Here is a 19,220-nt window from a genome sequence, read left to right as displayed (position 1 = left end):
CACCTCTCAGCTCCAAGGGGTACCAGGGACTCCCAGCACCAAGGGGCACCCAGAAACCCCCCAGTTTCCCCCGTGCCAAGGGTCATCTGGGGACCCCCAGCACCTCTCAGCTCTAAAGGGAACCCAGGGACACCCCAGGATCCCTCAAGTACCTAGGGACACCCAGGACCCCCAAACACCCCTCTTCTGCAAGGGGTACTCAAGGACCCTCAGCACCCAAGGGAACCCCAGTACCCCACAGCTCTGAGGGCTACCCAGGGACCTGCAGCACCCAAAAGTATCCAGCGCCCTGTAGCATCCAGGGTCGCCCAGGTACCCGCAGGACCTCGAGCCCCGGAGATGCCCAGCAGAACTGGGGCCCCCACAGTGCTGACTGGTGGGAGAGTTGGTGGGGAGTGGGAGTGAGATTGTGTCCTTCTCACGCCCCTCCCCTCTTCACCAGGTGTGGCTTTGGAGCTGAGCAGGTCAAATCCTGGGGGTTTGGGACAAGAGGAGATGGTTGTTGAGGTGGGATGGGAGCAGCAGCGGGGCTGGGCCCCAGGAGAGGGGGTGCAGGGCTGGGGCTCAGAACAGCCCGCAGTCCTTGAGGTTCTCCTTGATGATGATGTCAGTGACGGCGTCGAAGACGAACTTGACGTTCTCGGTATCGGTGGCGCAGGTCATGTGGGAGTAGATCTCCTTCACGTCCCGCCGCATGTTCAGCTCCAGGAACTGCAGCTTGATGTAGTTGCCCGCATCGTCGTAGGTGTTGGGACCTGGTGGCAGTGAGCGGGGGTCCCCTCCCAGGATGGTGTCTCCCCCCAGGGTGCCGGCCCAGCATCACCCAGTGCTCCCTCGGGTGGGCAAACCTTGCGTGGTCCCTCAGCAAGGCTCATGTGGCACCACTTGCATGGGATGCTGAGGACACCTGGTGGGGGACTCCTGCGAGGTGGTGGCACCCGACCCTCCACCAGCACCGCACTACCACCAGTCACTGCCGCACTCACCATCATAGTCGGGGAAGCAGATGCTGAGATGGGCCTTCTTGATCTTCTCCAGGAAGACGTCCTTCTTGTTGAGGAAGAGGACGATGGAAGTGGTGGCGAAGTAGCGGTGGTTGCAGATGCTGTTGAAGAGGTGCAGGCTCTCGTGCATGCGGTTCTGTGGAGGGACACAGCCCCATGGTGATGCCCACATCATGATGGGGACAAAGCAGAGAGGGTGTGAGGTGGTGAGCCTTCCTCACCACTTCATCATCCTCCACCAGGACCATGTCGTAGGCGCTGAGGGCCGCGATGAAGATGATGCAGGTCACCCCCTCAAAGCAGTGGATCCACTTCTTTCGCTCTGAGCGCTGTCCGCCCACATCGAACATCCTGGGCAGGACAAGGGAGGGTCAGCATCCCCCACTCCCTGCCCAGCCCCTGGCACCAGCCCTCCCTGGGGACCTGGCCCCCACCTGAAATTGAGGTCTTTGAAGGAGAACTGGGTCTCGATGATGCCGGTTGTCTTGACACGGGAACGCAGCACGTCCTGTTCTGTGGGGACGTAGCCGGGGGTCACCAGGCGCTCCAGGTCTGACAGGTAGCTGGCCAGGCACGTGGTGGGCATGAGACATGGGTTGGAACCCCCCTGATGCCTCCTCCACCCGTACTCCCCGACCCCACGTACTAGCCCGCAGAGTCATTGAGCTGGTACTCGGAGGCACGGTCGAAGCAGGCTTGGATGCCCGAGTCCTTCCAGAGCCGCCCGATGATTTCTGACATCTCCTTGGGCATGGTCCCTTCCTCGATGGTGTCCGAGAGGTGCAGCAGCTTACGGGCATCATCCTACAAGGGAGAGGGGTTCAGTGGGGCCTGGGGGCTGGGGAGAACCCTTGCCCAACAGGGAATGCTCCTCACCTGGCGAGCCGTGTCCCCGTACTGGATGCTGAGGGTGGTCATGGCCCGCACGATGGCCAGCATGGACTGGAGTGTGTTGCTGTAGATGATGGCGATGAACTCCAGGCATTCCTCCAGCGAGTAACCGTCCTGGTGGATGATCCTGGCCGGGGAAGATCACAGGCATGGGGCTGAGCTGGGTGCCATGGAGCTGAGCCACACGATGGATGCACCCCACGGCTGTGGCATGGGGTGGAGTCAGGCGCAGTGGGATGGGGCACCCCATGGCTGCAGTGTGGGACAGACACCTTCCAGTGACCCCCCCTTGGCACTTACTTCATCTGCTTGACGATGGTGCTCTTCCCGGACTCCCCTGCTCCTGAGGGGACAAGACACGGGTCACAGTGGTGCCCATGCCTTGGGCACTCCCAGCTGGGCCCCGTGCTGGCCTACTGGGAATCCTGGTGCCTGACATGGCTGCGGGCACAGTGGATTTTTCCAGGTCCACAGCTCAGGGTGTGCAGGGGGATTACCAGTGGCATTAACAGTGGTGCCAGTGGCATTAAGGTAAGGCTGAGCTGCTGCGTCTAATGGGATCTGCAGCGGATTAGCCAGGGACACTCTCAGGAGCCCAAGGGAGGGGTTGGGGACATGGTGGCATTGCAACCCCACCACCCACCACACAATGCCCCAAACCTGTGGATGTGTCATGGGCCAGACTGTGAGGACAGTGATGTCACCCATGGCCCCACCACATACACGACACCCCAGTCCTCAGGCACCACTGGGGGACTGGGAAGGACTGGGAGGGACACATAGGACAAGGGGGCTTTAGGGACAGACACAGGGTGATGGTATAGGCTGCATGGGGGTCTCTAGGAGGGTGGGGCAGGGGTGCTGACGGGGTGGGGTGCTGGTAGGTCGTGTTGGTGAAGGCTCTTAAGATAGGTTGGTTGGGGTTGGGGGTCCTGGGAGTGGGGGGATATTAGGTGGGCTGGTTGGGTCCAGGGATACATGGAAACCAGGGGATCTTAGGGTGGATCTTAGGATCTTAGGATCTCATCTCCTTGTTGAGCTGGTCTGTTGCATTTGGGGTGCCTGGTAGGGGGTGTTGAGCAAGTTGTGATGAGCTAGCTTAGGGGATGCTGGGAATGGGGGGGCTGTTGGGGTGGCTGATTGGGTTTGGGGTGCTGAGGGAGAGAGGAAAACATTGGGTGGGCTTTCGGGGGTGAGTGGTTGGTTTCAGCAGTGCTATGGGGTTCAGAGGACTGCTAGAGTGGGCTGACTGGGTTTAGGGGTGCTTAGGAGCAGGGGCCTGGGGAATGTTGGACTGGTTGGGTTTAGAGTGGGGTCAGGGAAACTTTGGGTGGTTTATTGGGGAGGGGTTGGTTGTTTTTAGGGATGCCTGGGAATGGGAGGCTGTTGGGGGCACTCCTGGGTTGTGCTGGTTTGGTTTAAAGGTGCTGGAGGCACCAGGGAAATATTGGGTGGGCTCTTGAGATGGGGAGGTAGGGTTTAGGGCTGCCTGAGAATGGGGGTGATGCTGGGGTGGGCTGCTTGGTTTTAAGGGTCCTGGGTGAATCAGGGGAGTGTTGAGTGAACTGTGAGGGTGGGCTGCTTGGGTTTGGGGGTCCATCCAAGGGCCAAGGGAATGCTGGATTGGCTGGTTGGGTTTGGGGGCAGCTGTGGGGTGTGCTGGTTGGGTTGAGGGGTGCTGCTTGGGTTGAGGGGTGCTGGTAGGGTCCAGGGGTGGACTGGGTGGGCTGCTAGGGTAAGATGCACAAAGGATAGGTACGTCCCCCAGGGTATTGTCTCCCCCTTACCCAGCAGCAGCAGCTTGACCGTCCTGGCATCCTTCTCAGCATCTTCCTTGAGCTTCTTCTCCAGCTCTCGGGAATGCTTCTCCTCGGCACTGGCCCCGGCTCCCATCCTCAGCCCCGCGGCCCTGTGCTTCACCACCCGCTCCTTGGAGGTCAGCACCAAGACGGGCAACGAGCTCCAGCCCCCCGCCGCCTCCAGCGCTCGCTCCCGGTGCCCGCCGCGGCCACCGCCACCACCGTCCACCCGGTGTGCCACAAGGACGGGGCCAAGGTCACGGGGAGCCGCCTTCCGGGGGGCTGCGCTCAGCACCCGGGGCTTAAGCTGCCCCCCCCGATAAACCCCCTTCAATCTGCAGCGGGCTGAGCTCAGCAATCCCGTGGTTCCCGGTGTCAGCGCTTCTGCCGAGGGGGCCCAGCCCGACCAGCCCCCGGCTTTGCCTCCACCCTGGGGCTAGGGCAGTGACCTGGCCACCCTGAGGATGTGGGACCCCTACCCAGCTCCAGCTCTGCTGTGGACCCCAGGGGTTTGGAACTGGGGACTGGGATGGTGTGTCTGCTGGGGTCTGGTCACAGTGGGAGTAAATGTCCCCTTTGTCCCCATCTCTTCTGGTCATCCACCCTGCTCTGGACCAGTGCCCACTGTCCCACCCCAGTAAGCCATCCCAGTGTCCCCAGGGGCACTCCCCACAGTGACAGAAGGTCAGCCTCAGTCACCACACCCTGTGTCTCCAGGAGCCCTTCCAGAACCCTCCACTAATGTCCCCATGCCTCCCGGGTTCACTTCTTAGTGCACCCAGGCACCCACCAGTGCACTCCCAGTGCCACCATGCCAGCTCAGTGTAACCTCCGCAGCGTCCCCAGGCCTTCCAGCAACACCTGCACAATGTCCTCAGGGACACCCGCATACCCTCCCCAAGGTTTCCAAAGCCCTCCCAGTAACACTCCCCAGTGACTACAGAAGAAATCCCAGTGTCCCCAAGCAATTCCCGTTCCTGCGTGGGGGCCATGTCCCCCCCAGTCCAAAGAAACCCTGCCCAACGTCCAGGGACACTGCAGTGCCACCTCTGTGTTAGCAGCCCAACCGCAGTGAGCCCCCACAGTGGCTCTGGGTCCCTCAGTGTGCCTTCCCAGTGCCCCCCTCCTATGTCCCCAGTGCCCCCCACTGCCATCGTGGCCACCCCAGCAAAACTGAGTATCCCCACGGACACCGCAGTGTCCCCCCACCTCTGGTGGCTCCAGGCCTTGCCAGAACTCCCCCAGTGACCCCAGTACAGCCCAGTGCCGCTGTGTCCCCCCATCTGTCCCCAGCGCTCCCCTCCCCTCACCGCGGCTCTCCTGCAGCGCCTCGCTCGGCCGCCAGAGGGCGGAAGCGCCCAGCGGAGCTCCCAGTACAGCCCAGTGCCGCTGTGTCCCCCCATCTGTCCCCAGCGCTCCCCTCCCCTCACCGCGGCTCTCCTGCAGCGCCTCGCTCGGCCGCCAGAGGGCGGAAGCGCCCAGCGGAGCTCCCAGTACAGCCCAGTGCCGCTGTGTCCCCCCATCTGTCCCCAGCGCTCCCCTCCCCTCACCGCGGCTCTCCTGCAGCGCCTCGCTCGGCCGCCAGAGGGCGGAAGCGCCCAGCGGAGCTCCCAGTACAGCCCAGTGCCGCTGTGTCCCCCCATCTGTCCCCAGCGCTCCCCTCCCCTCACCGCGGCTCTCCTGCAGCGCCTCGCTCGGCCGCCAGAGGGCGGAAGCGCCCAGCGGAGCTCCCAGTACAGCCCAGTGCCCCCAGTACAGGACAGGGCCCCCAGTATGGCCCTGAAACCCCCCACTATAGCCCAGTGCTCCCAGTACAGGACAGTGCCCCCAGTATGGCCCTGAAAACCCCCACTATAGCCCAGTGCTCCCAGTACAGCCCTGCACAACCCCAGTACAGCCCAAGGCTCCCAGTACAGCCCTGAGCACCCCTGGTACAGCTTTGCACCACACCAATACAGCCCAGCACCCTCCGGTACAGCCCAGTGCCCCCAGTACAGCATTGCACCACCCCCAGCACAGCATCGCACCACCCCCAGTACAGCTCTGCACTGCTGCTGCTCTGCTCTGCTCTGCACCCCACCAGTGCACCCAGTACTGACCCCAGCACAGCCTCAGCACCTCCAGTGCTCACACCAGTGCCTCTCTAGACTGCCCAGAGCAGCCCAGTACCCCCTCCTATACCCCAATACTGAACAGAATGCCCCGGTACAGCCCAGCACTGCCCACTACAACCCCAGCCACCCCTATAGAACTATTACCAGTACCCTACCAGTGCTACCAGTACCAAGTACCAGCTCCTACTACCAAATACTAATGCCTCAGTACTTCTCCTGGTGCTCCCAGTACTGCCCAGTACCAACCTCCAGTGTTCCCAGTACTACCCCCAGGGCCTTTCAGCACTGACCCCAGTGCCTCCAGGAACTACTCAGAGGAGCTTGGTACCACACCTATACCAACCAAAGTGCTTTCAGTGTCATCCACTACCACCCTCAGTGCCCTCTGTAAAGTCTCTCCCTGCTCCATGCCCCCAGTACCACCACGTACCAGCTCCCAGTACCATTTCCTAGTGCTCCAGTACTTTCCCGTGCCCCCAGTACTGGACTCTGAGTGCTCCCAGTGCCTTCAGCAACACCCGGTGCTGGCGGCCAGCCACCAGCCCAGCACAGTGTACCCCAACACCCAGCAGTACTGCCCACTACCGCCACCTCCCCACAGCCCCTGCCCTGTCCCCCAGCACCAGTGGCCCAGTGCTCCCCCAGGGGAGCCCTGGCAGGGCTCAGGGGATTATGTGGTGGGGGCCAGGTCCGTCCCCTACAGAGCACACGCAAGCGCCCGCCTCTGTCCCAAAGCCAGTGTTTATTTGGGAGTGCCCCCAGCTGCAGCAGGGAGCACTTACTTAGCCCTGGTCACCCCTGTGTTTCCCATGTACACTCTTTACAACCCCCCACACCCAGCGGGGTGCCCCAAGGGGGCGACTGATGGCCTGGGTGCCCCAAACACCCCTGGGTGCCCCAAACACCCCTGGGTGCCACTGTCACCAAGCACCAGCAGCTGCTCGAGGTTTCACATCAGCATGGCCCCTTCTCCTTCCCTTCTCCACCCAAAGACCCTGGGGCCAAGCCCCCACTGTTGCCTGAACACCTTGGTCCTACCTTAAGGTCCCATCTCTCCCCTGCCAAGCCCCTGGGGAGGTGACAGAGCCATGTACCCTCACCCCACAGCACCCTCCTCCTCAGCTTGCCTGGTGGTCTGCAGCTTCCCCACAGAAAGCGCTTGCTCCTCCATAACCCTGTGGGGAAACTGAGGCACAAAGCTATGATGGCCACGCCCAGCTTGCCGTGGGCAGACCTCGTCTGGTGCTGCCTCCCCTCCCTGTCTCCCCTCCCCACCTCACCTCCCCTGCCCTCCCCAGGGCATCATCCCCTCCCACACCAGGACCTCCATCCCCCAGCATGGTATCATGCCCCAGCTGTGGGGACAGTGGCTGTAGTGACCTGTGGTCCCTGCATGGATCTGGGGGTCCTTGGCAGGGGGGAAGACAGTGATGGTGACTGAAGCCACCTCGGGGGTCCCTGTTCCTCCCCAGGGGTCCCTGCTCCTCCCTGGGGGTGGGAGGTGGGGGTAGGACCACCCCAGGTTGACTATGTACAACCTACAAATAAATACCACCTCCCGTGGGAGGGGGGAGCGCGCGTGTCTGCGTGTGTGTGTGCGTGGATGTATATATATATATATTTATTTATAGATATTTTTAATATTAAAAGGGGGGAAAAATAGACCACTGTGCTAGCAAAGTCCCTGATGATGGTTTCATGTATGCCCATAGGTCTCTGGCTGGTGATTCCGGCGGTTTCGAGGCTTCTTCTGGTCCTGCTGCTCCTTGGCTTTGAGGCCAGCCAGCGGCTGCGGGGGGCTGGCGGCTGTGTGCCGCCAGTAGCCCTGGCAGTACTGGTCCAGGAGTCCCATTTCGGGCTGGCTGAGGAGCTGCAGCAGGTCCTGGTAGCGGGGAGTGGGGGCACCCGGCAGGCCAGGAGGGGTCTCCGCCTGCACCAGCACGGCGTGGACAGCGCGGCTGCTGAGGACGCGGAGCTGCACCTTGGTCACCGTGTGCTTGAAGTTGTTCTCGGTGGCGGTGCAGGAGTAGAGGCCGCTGTCGCTGAGCTGGAGGGCGCGCAGCAGCAAGCCCTGCTCCGTGCGCAGCACCCGGCCCTCCACCCGCAGCTGGGGGTGAGAGGGGGCACGGCTCAGCCGGCTGGCGCCCGGCACCCCCGGCACCCCCGGAGCACTGCCCTGCCCTACCTCTTTCCGCCGGTCGCTGTTGTCCTTCTGCAGCAGCCACTTGATGCTGGCCTGGGGCGAGCGGGGCTGGCACTCCAGGAAGGCTGTGCTGCCCTCCACCCCGTACTGCACGGCCTCCACCGTGTTCTTGTTGGCTGCAGGGGGCCATGGGCAGCCAGGTCACCCCCTTCCCACTGCACTGCTCCCCTGCCCACCCTGTCTCCAAGGGTGGGTGTCCGTCCATCCATCCATCCATCCATCCATCCATCCAAATCTGTTCAATCTCCTCCCCAACACATCCATCTATCCACCCATATTCCATCCCCAGTGTATCCATCTATCCATCCATGTTCATCCTACTGTCCAATGTATCCATCTGCCCATCCATCCATGAACCAATCCATTCATCTGTGCTTGTTCTTATCCCCAATGTATCCACTCATCTATGTTCATCTTCCTCTCCAATCTATCCACTCATCCACCCATTCATCTGTGTATCTTCCCATACAAACCATCAACCCACCAGAGAATCCCCATGTCCCCACCTCCCGGCGGGTGCCCTCAGCCTCCCCTCCCAGCTGCCCCACACTGCAGGGACTTGCCCCAGACCCCACTCACCATTGGAGTTGTAGCCGCGGCACTGCCGGATGGGGTTGCCATGCCGGACGTCCTGCCGCCGGCTCCGCCTGTGGGGAAGTGGGAGGTGAAAGGGGGAGCCTGGGGCTGGGGGGTCACTCCCTGACCCTCTCCCCAGCCCGCCCTGTACCTCTTGGAGGAGGCGGAGTAGCGGGTGCAGGCGCTGCCATCCCAGGCGCAGTACGGATCCCGGGCCAGGCAGCAGTCGGCACAGGCTTCCCCGTACACGTCACAGCGGTGCAGGGCCAGGTGGGTCACGCCTACGGCCGAGGACACATACAGTTGTTGCTGTTGGGGACAAAGAGGACAGGGTGAGATGCTACCTCATCCCCACTGCACTAGGGCCTCCATGTGCCTCCTGTTCCGGAAGGTGCTGTGATGAAGCTGGGCAATGCCACAGCTGGGCCTGTGATGGGATCTCCCCACCCAGCCCCCTGCCACGGGCTCTGACTCACCCTCTTGGAAGAGATGGTCATCGTCTTGATGGGTGCTGGCACCTAGATGAGGGGAGGAATGAAGAAGATGGAGGGGTGATTGCTTGGACTGACACTACAGTCCTGGGGTGAGCACCCCAAACCCCCCAGAGGCAGCTGGAGCAGGCGGAGCAGGCAGGGGAAGACGCGAGTGGGCAGCAGGCAGGAGGACCAATGCCTGGAGTCCCTCCAGAGCTGGCCAAGATGTCTCAAGGGGCTGGCTGGTGTCCCAAGGGGCTGGTTGGCTGGGTCAAGAACACTCAGCAGAGTAGAGGACATGCCAGCCCTTACCTTGAACACTTCAATCTCCTCCAGCATGAGCTCCTCTGTCTCCATGTCATCCCGGGGGAGCACGATGACCTTCTGCACGGTGCCCCGATCTGCAAGACATCATAGTGCCCAGGTGCTCAGCACTACCCCTGGGAACCGTGCCCTCCCTGCCTGGGAAGGGGGTCCCTGCTGAGGCTGCGGGGAGGAAGGATCCCCGAAGCCCATCCCCATCTCTCTCCTGCTGTGGCAGGTAGCTGTGTGCCAGCTCAGGGGTGCAGTGTGCCAGCTCAGGTGCCTAGAGACTGCCACCACCCAGGGCAGCATGGGGACAGGCAACAGGGCAAGACAAGGACCAGGATGGATCACGGGGGCTCTGAGGTGCCCATTAAGAGTAGAGAAAGCACTGGCCTGGATGATAGTGCCCCCAGGATGGGCACTGAGGTCTGAGAAGGACAGGGCTGGATGTCAGTGCCTGTAGAATGGGCAACTGGGCAGGAAAGGCACAGGGCTGGATGATGACGGGTTAGCATGGGAAATAGGAAGCAAATTGGATGGGTGCTAGGGTCAGGAAAGGATGAGGCTGGATGGTAGAATCCCTAGGATGGGAAGTATCATGCTGGACTGGCAGCTTCAGGGATAGGAGCTGAGCTAAGGGAAGGACCAGGCAGGACAGTAGTGTCTGTGGGACGGCATCGGGACAGGGAAAGAACAGTCTGGACTCTCGAGGAGGGGCGGGGATCTCGGGGGGGGGCAGTCTCAGCCCCTCACCCCGCTCTAGCGGTGGAGGGCACCGTGCTCTGGCCAGCCCTGGTGGTGCCCGCGCCCTCCGGGGCCGCGCCGGAGCATGCTGCATTCCCCGCGGTGCGCGGCGTGGGTACCTGTGCCCAGGAAAAGCACCTCATAGCGCCCGTCTGCCGCGTCCACCTGGTCCACGGCCACGGTGGTGAAGCGGTAGTTGACGTTGGTGCGGACCACCAGCGGCTGGCGGTGCGTGGGGTACACGGCGTGGTACATCAGCGGGTGCGCGCGCATGAAGTTGATCACTTCGTCAGGGTAGTCCTTGGTCGACTTCATGGATGGGGTGAAGGTCCCCCCGGGGCACTGTGGCACAAACGTCACCAGTGCTCGCTGAGTCGGTACCCCAGCACAGCTCTGAGGGTGCCAGCTGCCTGGCAGGCTCTGGCTCCCCTCCCTGTGGTGCCTGGGGGGTACTTACAGTGCCCGGACGGGGGTAGGGCATTTTCCCTGTGTAGGGCATCCACTGGTAGTTGGGTCCCTCCTTGTGGGCAAAGGGCCCGTTGAAGACCATGCGGATGTCAGCCATCGAGTAGACACACACAGCAGAGCCCTTGAAGACCGACCTGGGGGGAAGGACCTGCTGCCAACCTTTGTCATGGCACTGCCAGGACACCCACCCAGCTGGGACCCCCTCCTCTGCTGCACCATGCCAGGAGGGTCAGCACTCACCCCGAAGCAGAGAACACAGCGTAGATAACAGGGTTCTTGGTGTCCTGAGTCTGCTGGATGAAGACGTCCTCTTGGGACAGAAAGATGGAGGTGTCACCATAGGGAAGGTGGGCAGGGACACCGGGGGTACAGGGAGAGCAGTTACCCATGGAAGAGCAAGAGGCAGGGGGCAGCAAGGGGGTCCCCAGCTCTGCCCAGGGTGCCCCCCAAGCCTGCAGGGGTAGAGAAGGCTCCCATCCCTCTCCTCGCACACTCACGGAGCTCGTCAAAGTGCGTTTCAATTCCGTCGGGTCCCGGCACAGAGCAGACGAGCCGGGCCTTCAGGAAGGTGCTCCACTTGTTCACAAGGCAGCAGTGGCCCCCGTCGTCATTCTGCAACAGTGAGACCCCTGTGCTCAGCCCTGCCTGTCCCCCTGCCTGCTTCCCTGCCTGTCCTCTGCCACACCCACCAGGCAGATGCGCCCGATGCGCGAATAGACCCCGGGACTCAGTGGGGCATCAGCCGACTTCTCTCGGAAGAAGAAGTAGAGCTTGTCATCATTCCTCTCGCTGCTGTCAGGGATGAGCTGGGCACGGACGAAGGCTGGGTCTGGAATGGCACAGCACAGCACGGCACCATCAGCCCAGCGGCACCCCTGCTCCATGGCTGCTGTGCACCCATCCACAGCAGGATGCTGAGCCCCCCTCTGCTGCACCATCACCCCACTCCTGGAAAAGCAATGCTGTGGTCACAGGGCAAGAGCTGCATCTGAGGAACTGGCTGTCTTTTCTGATCCCTAGTGCACCAGGAGAGGCTTGAAGCATCCCTGAGGTCCCTGGGAGCATCCTTGAGGTCCACAGGTTGAAGGGATACATCAGCTCTATGAGCAAGGTGGTGGGAACCAGTCTTCCCCCCAGGAAGGAAGCACACAGCATGGAAGCTTCTCAGGAAGCTTCTCCCTGCCATCCATCAGCCGGTGTCCAGCCTGCGCTGACAGCTCCCCCTCTTCGGGTTACCACCCCGCTGGCTCCCCGGCCCGGCAGGATCATCCCATCTGCTCTGCTCTGTTTACTCAGCTGCTGCCCCATAGGCAGGGTGCTCCGAGGGGGGCAGGACGAATGTTTGGGGTCACCGACTGCAGGCAACACGGTTGACATCTCAGCGCTGCAGAATCCCATGCACAGACACCAGCAGAGCCAGCCCCATCTCTCACCAGCTGTCTGCTCCCACCGTCCAGCAAAGCTCCAGGCATGTCTGTCACTGCCCCACACAGCTATCCCTGCTCTTGTGCCTGCACATCCATCCATCCATCCATCCATCCATCCATCCATCCATCCATCATCAATTCATCCATCCATCCATCCATCCATCCTCCATCCATGCATCCTTCATGATCCATCCATCCATCATCAATTCTTCCACTCATCCATCCATCCATCCATCCATCCATCCATCCATCCATCCATCACCAATCATCCATTCATCCATCATCCACCAATACATCTTCTGTCTATCATCTCTCCATCCGTCCACCCACCCACTCACCCACCCACCTGCCCAGGCTGGCTGCTGTCTCTGTCATGGCACAAGGATGCAGGACCACATGCCAGGTCTCATCTCTAGGGCTGGAGCCAAGGGGTCCCCAGGGCACCTGGGCCAGTGACACCTGAACTCACCGTTGAGCCAGCGGGAGTTGTACTGGTCTGTCCTCATGGCCGTCTGCTTGCCCATGGTGCGGAAGATGGCTGCGTCCGTGCCCATGAAGTCGATGTAGACGCCAGCATAAAGCTCTTCATCTGCAGAGAGCAGAGGTCAGCCAGGAACCCCCAGCTCATCCCATCCACCCATCTTCTTCAACTGCCAGCCCCAGACCTGGCTGGTAGCCACCAGGTAACCCAGACCCACTGCCTGTGACCATTCTAGAGGGTTCTGGAGGTTGGCACTGCTCTGTTACCACAATCCCCACCTCAGCTGAGCCAGGTGCCTGGCCAGCTGGAGCAGGTAAGGGTAGCAGAGCAGGAACCCTGCCCCTGGTGGGAGCAGCTGCTCCATCCCACCTGCATATTCCCTCTGCCCAGCGCAGGAAGCCCTGGCACCAGGGAGCCACAGGACTCACTTATTAATGCAGAGACGGTGTCTACTTTGGGGTCGTAGGAACACTTCCCCTTGCCCGACTCCAGCTTGTCTGGCTCCAGGTAGAAGATGTAATCCTGGAGAAGGAAGCAAATAGAGCAGCTGGTTAGACCTTCACCCCTCCATTCATGTGACAGCTCCCAAAGCCCAGCAGGAGAGGCAGCCTGCTCCAGGATGGCGCACAGCAGCGAGGACAGATGCGGATGGACCACACAAGGGGTCTGCAGGTCTCCTGAGAAGCTGAAGCTCCTGTGAGTGACTCCTCCAAAAATGCTGGGTGCTTCTCCATGCCCTCCACCACTTGGAGACTTGGCTGAGCCACCAGGCTGAAGTGGGGCATCCATCTCCCAGGTCTGGGACAACATCCCCCTCTGACTGCCTCTTCACTCCAGCTGGCTGTGCTGCAGATCGCCGCTTGCCCAGCAAGGTCACACAGTCCAGCAGCTTCAGCAGGCAGGGTTTGGCCTGCGGCACAGCTCAGCACAGCTCGGCACAGCTCGGCTGCTGGACCCACTGTACTTCTCTCGCCAGGGGCCATTTTCCAGTGCTTTTCTTCACACGGTGAGATGCTGTGTCTGCTCCATGGGATGCCTTCCCACTGTCACTTCTGCCTTCCCTATGGCCATCCCTGGCACCACCACACATTCCCAGCCAGGAGTGAGACCCACACTGCCTCTGGAGACACACTCAAAATCCTCTGCCAGTGCTGGCTAGGGGCACACAGGGACAGGCTGGCCCAGCCAGATCACCCCTCAGCCTGGCAGAGGGACCACCCTCAGCTGAGACAAAGCAGCAGCACAGGAGCATCCATGGGGAGCCTGGGCATGGGGGGAACCTTGAGCAACCAAATCAGGCAGATGCCCACTGGCCCTGTGCCCTGGCTTTGGCACATGAGTGATGGACATGGTGACAGCCACGCCCCATTGAAAGGCCAGGAGGGTCCTGCCAGAGGACTGGCTCTGGGAAGAACAGGAGGGGATGAGGGGCTGGGATCTCACCACGGGCATCTCACATTGGAGAGTTTGTTCACACCAGCTCCTTCTGGAGCATGTGGGCCCAGAGACGGGCACAGCCATGTTTCACCATCTGCATCGCTGCGCTGTCTGTGCCACCATCACCATCACAAACGCCTCTGCCCAACGCTGGCCCTGCTCCTGAGGTGGGCAAACGCCTCACATGGACAACCTCTCTCTCTCCAGCATAGCCCTGGCACTGGCTGCACATCTCACCCTCCTGGTCAGGCAACATGGAAGCCATTGTGGTGCTGGCACTGCTGATCGGCTAATGCACCTTGAAATGCACCGGAGCTGCTGGGAAGCACGTGCTGGCAGCCCCCAGGGAGCTCCTGCTAGGACACACACCCTCTCCCCAGCAGGGAGGGAGGAACTGGGGTGACCTGAGGGGGCTAAAATGGCAAGAGTGTTTTCCCAGCTGGCACTGGGAAATTGGCAGCAGGAGCTGCCCGCAGTCGAAGAGATGCTCACTGCCAAGCATCACCCTTTGCCCCCAACCACCTGAGGGGCTGGGGGAGCCCCAGGCTGCACCGGGGTGCCCATGTCCCCCATGCTCCCCAGCCCATGCACTGACCCATGTTAGTCTGGAGGGGAGAGGCTCGGGGGTGACACTGTCAGGGTGCACACTGCATCTGCTGCACACTGGGGTGTTCCCAGAAGCTGGGGATGCTGTCACCTCCCTGAGGGCACTTGCCTGCCAGGATGACACAAGTCCCTCTTGGGGCAAGGCGAAACATCTGCTCAGTAATGTTTCTGTGGGCCCTACCCAAACACCTTCTTGCACATCACTTTGGCATCCTCCCCTGAATCATCCCAAGCCCTGTGGCTCTGCTGACACATGGTCACTTCCTTGTGTCACTTCCAAGGGACACAGCAAGTCTGGAGTCAGGCAAAGTCAGCGGTGGGTGGAAAGCCACCATCCCTGACAGTGTCCCCCACGGGGGGGATCCTACATGGACCAGGAGGAAAGAGTTAGTGAGAGAAGGAAAGCCGACGCCAGGCCGGTGGCCGGGAGATGCTGTGCTGAGAGGGAAGGGGATGGCGGGGATGCCCACGGCACGGGGCGCCCGGCCCAGGGGTCGGAAGCATGCCAGTGGGACGAAGGAGCCCGCGGCTCTGGCGTGCCCCTGGGGAGAGGTGGGCACGGCTGCGGCGGGCTCCCACACCGGTTCCCACCTTGCTCTGTGCTGGTCTCGGGCTGAGGGGGCTGTCGGTGGATCTGCTTTCCCGGCCTCCCGGCTGGCTCGGCGGAAACCCCTGGGGAAAAGGAGCAGGGCAGAGAGTTAGCGCCGGCAGGGGAAGGACCCCCAGGGCAGGGGTGAGTAGGGGACCCCAAGAGCTGGGGTGACGGATGCCCATTGAGCAGCAGCACTGCTGTCCCCCTGGGTTCCTTGATGCTCCAGGCTGGGCTGGCCTCCAGCAGGAGCTTCTCCAGGATGGATTCTGCTCTCTCCCACAGAACTGGGGTGCCCTAGCATGGGGTAGAGAGAGTGAAGAGATGGCTGCCCACAGCCAGCCAGGCAGGGCTCATACCTGGGGGCTCAAAACGGCACCGGCCACCTTGTTCCTCCTGTGCTGATGAACAATGCCTCAGCATCAAAGGTATCAGCACCATGGGGTCACTGGAACGCTTCCACACTGCCACTGGCTCTGCTGGACAGCTAGTGCTGTCCTCAAATGCACTAGCACCCTTGGTCCTCCTCATATGCTGCTGATCTCCAGTCCCAGTCCAATCCCAATTTGGACTGGTCTGAGTAGCATCCACCTCTCTCAGTGCCCGTGCCAGGCTTGGGGGCTCTGAGGCAGACACCTGTCCTTTATATCCAGCGACGTGATCCTCCCTCTGTTTGAGCTGGTAACTCCCTCTCCAACCTCAGGAGAAGACACGGCCTGGGACCTGTCACCCCAGTGTGGAGGGGACAGACACCTCACAGGGCTTGGGACCCCTGGGATACTCATGCTGCTACTTGCAGAGACTGGCTCCCTCCCAGGGCTGTCTTGAAAATGCTTCTCTGTCTGCCACACATCCTGCCGGGTGGCATGCAGCTTTGATGCCACCCTCTCACTGCATGTTGTGGTCCTTGGCACTGGGTGACATCCATCCGGAGCTGTTCCTGACACAGCCACAAGTGCTGCCACAATCTCTGCAGGGTTCTCCCTGTGCAGCACTGCTGCTGGCATGGTGCCAAGCATCCTTGGAATCCACAGTGAGGGGCTCAGCAGACTGGCAGTGGGAAGCTGGGTTGACGGGTCCCTTGTCCCAGCGGAGATCCAGCAGTGGCTGCAGCCAGCAGGGTGGGAGGGCACGTTGTGTGGAAGCTGCCATCGGAGTATAGCCAAGTTCCAGCATAAGGAGAAGTGCTTGGTCTGTGGAGATGGCTTGGCCCCGCTCAGCAGCACAACACCATTAACCATGGTCACCCCCAGCCTGCCCTTGCCCCAACCCTCAGCCCCCCAACCCCTCCCACCAGCCAGCAGAGCAGAGCCGAGCCAAGCACCCACCCCACCACAGTCCCCAGCTGGCTGTGCCAGCACCACGGTGCCAGGCACCACTCAGTACCCCCGTCCCTCCCACCCCTCACCTGGGCTTTGCGCCCGCGGTTGACAAAGGCACAGATGGGGTTGTAGGCGCCAGTGCCACACACGTAGAGGTGTGTCCGGTTCCAGGGCTGGATCAGGCGGATGAAGTTGCCGCACTCCCCCTGGGAAGCAGAGGAGAACGTGTCAACCCAAGCACGGGGGCTGTAGATTGTGGTTAGGCCATGTTGGTGTGGGTATGGGATGGAGTGGGTCATTGGACAGCCCGGATCAGGGGTTGGCATGGGCCACGAGCTGGCAAGCTGGAGGGCCCAGCCCTGGCTGGTAAGAGGAAGCAGCATGGGGAGCTTGGCCTCCTACTTGCATGGGAAGCTCTCCAGGACCTGCCTGGCTGGAACAGAATAGGTGACAGGACACTGCGACACCCTGGAGTGCCACCCCATCTTGACATGTCTGTTCATGCTGGGGGAGGGTTTTTCCAGGGTAGGACACGGGGACATGAATCCCCCTCCAGTGCCAGCCACCAGCCCCACTCCACTGCCAGAAGGGGGTTCATGGTAGCTACTCACATTGCTGTTCTTGCCTGACAGGATGCACTCCTCGATCCTCTGCTGGGACGCGGGCCAATGGATCTGTGGAAACACCAACCCAGTGCAGAGCAGGACTCCCACATGGCCCCACCACTGCCCCACCAGCACCAGTTATGCCCATGGAGCTCTCGCCCTGGCATCCAAAAGGCCCCCAAAGTGCCCAATTACCCCCTTCCACCCGCTCCCCCCTGCCCTGTGCTGGCAGCTTACGATGAGGGGCTCGCGGTTGATGTCGTGGAGGTCCAGCGAGAGGACATAGTCCTTGCTGCCCACATACATGCGGTCGTGGTCCTCGTCCTTCAGTAGGATGCGGTAGTCACTGGAGTTGAGGAGGAAGTTGAAGAAGTGTGCTGTGCCTGTTGCCTTCAGCTCTACAAGGGGAAAGAGGAAAGGGTCAGTACCCTAGGGACTTCCTGTCTTCAGGGTCATCCCTGAGGGAAGACAGGGCCCAGCTGGAGGACACCCCATGAGAAGAGGTGCTCACCGCCTTCCAGTCCCTTGGTGCCCCACTTTCCACTCCATGAGCACCATGATACTGCCAACCTCTATGCAGGACATGGGACAATGACAGAGATGCTCGTGGCCAGTTGGGACAACCAAGAGTGGGCAGGAGAGAAATCATCAGGACCTGTGCTCAGGAGATCCAGCAGGGAGTGGAGGTTGCCACTGCGATGGGGCAGGAGGCAGGGGCTCTCTGCCACCCCAGCCCAGAGAGCACAGCTCCCAAAATCTCCAGCATCATCCCTCTCCTGCACTGTGACCCCCAGTGCCAGCCAAGCCTCTGGCTCCTAGGATGGGGGAGCTGGGACCCCAAGGAACCAGCTCCAGGGGAGGGGATGAGCCTCCCGCCCCCCACACCCCATCCCCCTTGGAAAGTTATTTTTAGCCTAAGTGTGGGAGCAAGGAGTGAAAGAGGATAATGAGGGTCATGAATATTCACAAGTGCAATGAGGCAGCCAGATGGAAGGCAGAAGTGCTGCAGATGATGTGGGCCGGTGCCAACAACCACGCGGCAGGGGCCAGGGCAGGAGTAAAACAGAGCACCCCGCCCCGGCAGGATACAATCTGCCCTGGAGGCCACCACCTTTTGGAGATGCCACTCTTTGGAGGTGCCATTCCCCTTGGAGGTGTCACCCTCTTTGCATACCGCCCCCAAATATCAGATGCCACCTCCATGGGATGACATCTGCCCTGGATGCCACCCCCATGGGACGTCATCTTCCCCATATGCTTCCTTTTGAAGGTGCTGCTCTCTTAAGGTGCCACCAACAGCCATTGGATGCCACCTCCACATGATGCCATGTGCCTCTGAAGCCAACTCCTTTGGAGATGCCACTCTTTTAAAAGGTGTCACCCTCTTTGGATGCCACAACCAACCATCAGATGCCACCCTCAGCCACTGGATGTCACCCTCATGGGATGCCATCTGCCCCAGATGCCATACTCTTCAGAGTTGTCATCCTCTTTGGATGCCACCAACAGCCATGGGATGCCACACCCATGATACACTGATACAAAGAGCACCCTCACCCTGTGGAGTTTGTCCCTCCCTGCAGAGGGGTGTCCTGTGCAGGCACTGGGAGCAGCTCTGGGGACCCCCCTTCCCGGGGAGGGGCGGAGCAGGGTCCCGCAGGTCAGTGTCAGGAAGCATCACACCAGCTTCCAGGCAGCACCGGGCAGGGCTCCAGCCCCCAGCTGCCATTCCCAACGGGAGGCCAAGTGCCTGCAGATCTCCTTGACCTCCCGGCCGCATGAGGCACTGGAATATCCCACAGGTACCACCAGGGTCCCTTCCCCATCCAGGGCACCCCCTCTGTTCCCCGGCTGGCAGCGGTGCTCCCCAGTCCTGCAGTGGGGCACCAGCACAGCTGCTGGACCCGCTGGGCCATGGCAGTGAGGCCAGTGCTCACACACAGAACCGTGAGAGCGGGCTGTGGGGACAGGAACCGCTCCCGGCCTGGGGCCTGCCCCTCTGCCAGGGCTGGACAGACGGGACGAGCACGGTGGGCATGTGGAAGGGCTGGAGTTTGGGCTGCAGGCAGGGGGCCATGGCAGAGGTGCACTGGAACAGTGCCACGGATGGGGGGCCGGGGGGCCGCTCACCCCACCACCCACAGCAGGCCCCTCCCCCTGCCTGGCGCCACTGCG

At 61.5% G+C, this 19,220-nt stretch overlaps 2 protein-coding genes across 3 annotated transcripts in view; both read right to left on the bottom strand.

Moving 5' to 3' along the window:
- Window positions 1-478: 478 nt before the first annotated feature.
- On the bottom strand, window positions 479-3,942 carry GNAT1 (G protein subunit alpha transducin 1). The gene is made up of 8 exons (XM_008632185.2): window positions 3,683-3,942; window positions 2,196-2,238; window positions 1,881-2,022; window positions 1,651-1,808; window positions 1,439-1,567; window positions 1,226-1,355; window positions 987-1,140; window positions 479-755 (listed from the first exon to the last, which is right to left on the bottom strand). The coding sequence occupies exons 1-8, from the start codon at window positions 3,786-3,788 to the stop codon at window positions 565-567; spliced, it is 1,053 nt and encodes a 350-aa protein (XP_008630407.1). The 5' UTR covers window positions 3,789-3,942; the 3' UTR covers window positions 479-564.
- Window positions 3,943-7,414: 3,472 nt separating this feature from the next.
- The window catches only part of LOC103614282 (semaphorin-3F), an 18,494-nt gene continuing 6,688 nt past the window's right edge, over window positions 7,415-19,220 (bottom strand). Inside the window, exons 2-18 of one of the 2 annotated variants that reach the window (XM_017732394.1) lie at window positions 17,283-17,443; window positions 17,052-17,114; window positions 16,527-16,646; window positions 15,121-15,201; window positions 12,915-13,008; window positions 12,475-12,594; window positions 11,268-11,407; window positions 11,076-11,190; window positions 10,819-10,888; window positions 10,568-10,712; window positions 10,230-10,452; window positions 9,373-9,461; window positions 9,064-9,105; window positions 8,739-8,896; window positions 8,591-8,658; window positions 7,994-8,127; window positions 7,415-7,915 (exon numbers count right to left, since the gene is read on the bottom strand). In XM_017732394.1, coding sequence (XP_017587883.1) covers window positions 7,505-7,915; window positions 7,994-8,127; window positions 8,591-8,658; window positions 8,739-8,896; window positions 9,064-9,105; window positions 9,373-9,461; window positions 10,230-10,452; window positions 10,568-10,712; window positions 10,819-10,888; window positions 11,076-11,190; window positions 11,268-11,407; window positions 12,475-12,594; window positions 12,915-13,008; window positions 15,121-15,201; window positions 16,527-16,646; window positions 17,052-17,114; window positions 17,283-17,443 — 2,234 coding nt within the window. In that variant the 3' untranslated portion in view covers window positions 7,415-7,504. The remainder of the gene's footprint in view (window positions 7,916-7,993; window positions 8,128-8,590; window positions 8,659-8,738; window positions 8,897-9,063; window positions 9,106-9,372; window positions 9,462-10,229; window positions 10,453-10,567; window positions 10,713-10,818; window positions 10,889-11,075; window positions 11,191-11,267; window positions 11,408-12,474; window positions 12,595-12,914; window positions 13,009-15,120; window positions 15,202-16,526; window positions 16,647-17,051; window positions 17,115-17,282; window positions 17,444-19,220) is intronic. The other variant, XM_008632183.2, reaches the window with a different exon arrangement.

Source organism: Corvus brachyrhynchos, unplaced genomic scaffold, assembly GCF_000691975.1.
Source record: "Corvus brachyrhynchos isolate BGI_N302 unplaced genomic scaffold, ASM69197v1 scaffold4, whole genome shotgun sequence".
Classification (NCBI taxonomy): Eukaryota; Metazoa; Chordata; class Aves; order Passeriformes; family Corvidae; genus Corvus; species Corvus brachyrhynchos.
This window is presented reverse-complemented; position numbering and strand designations above follow the sequence as displayed.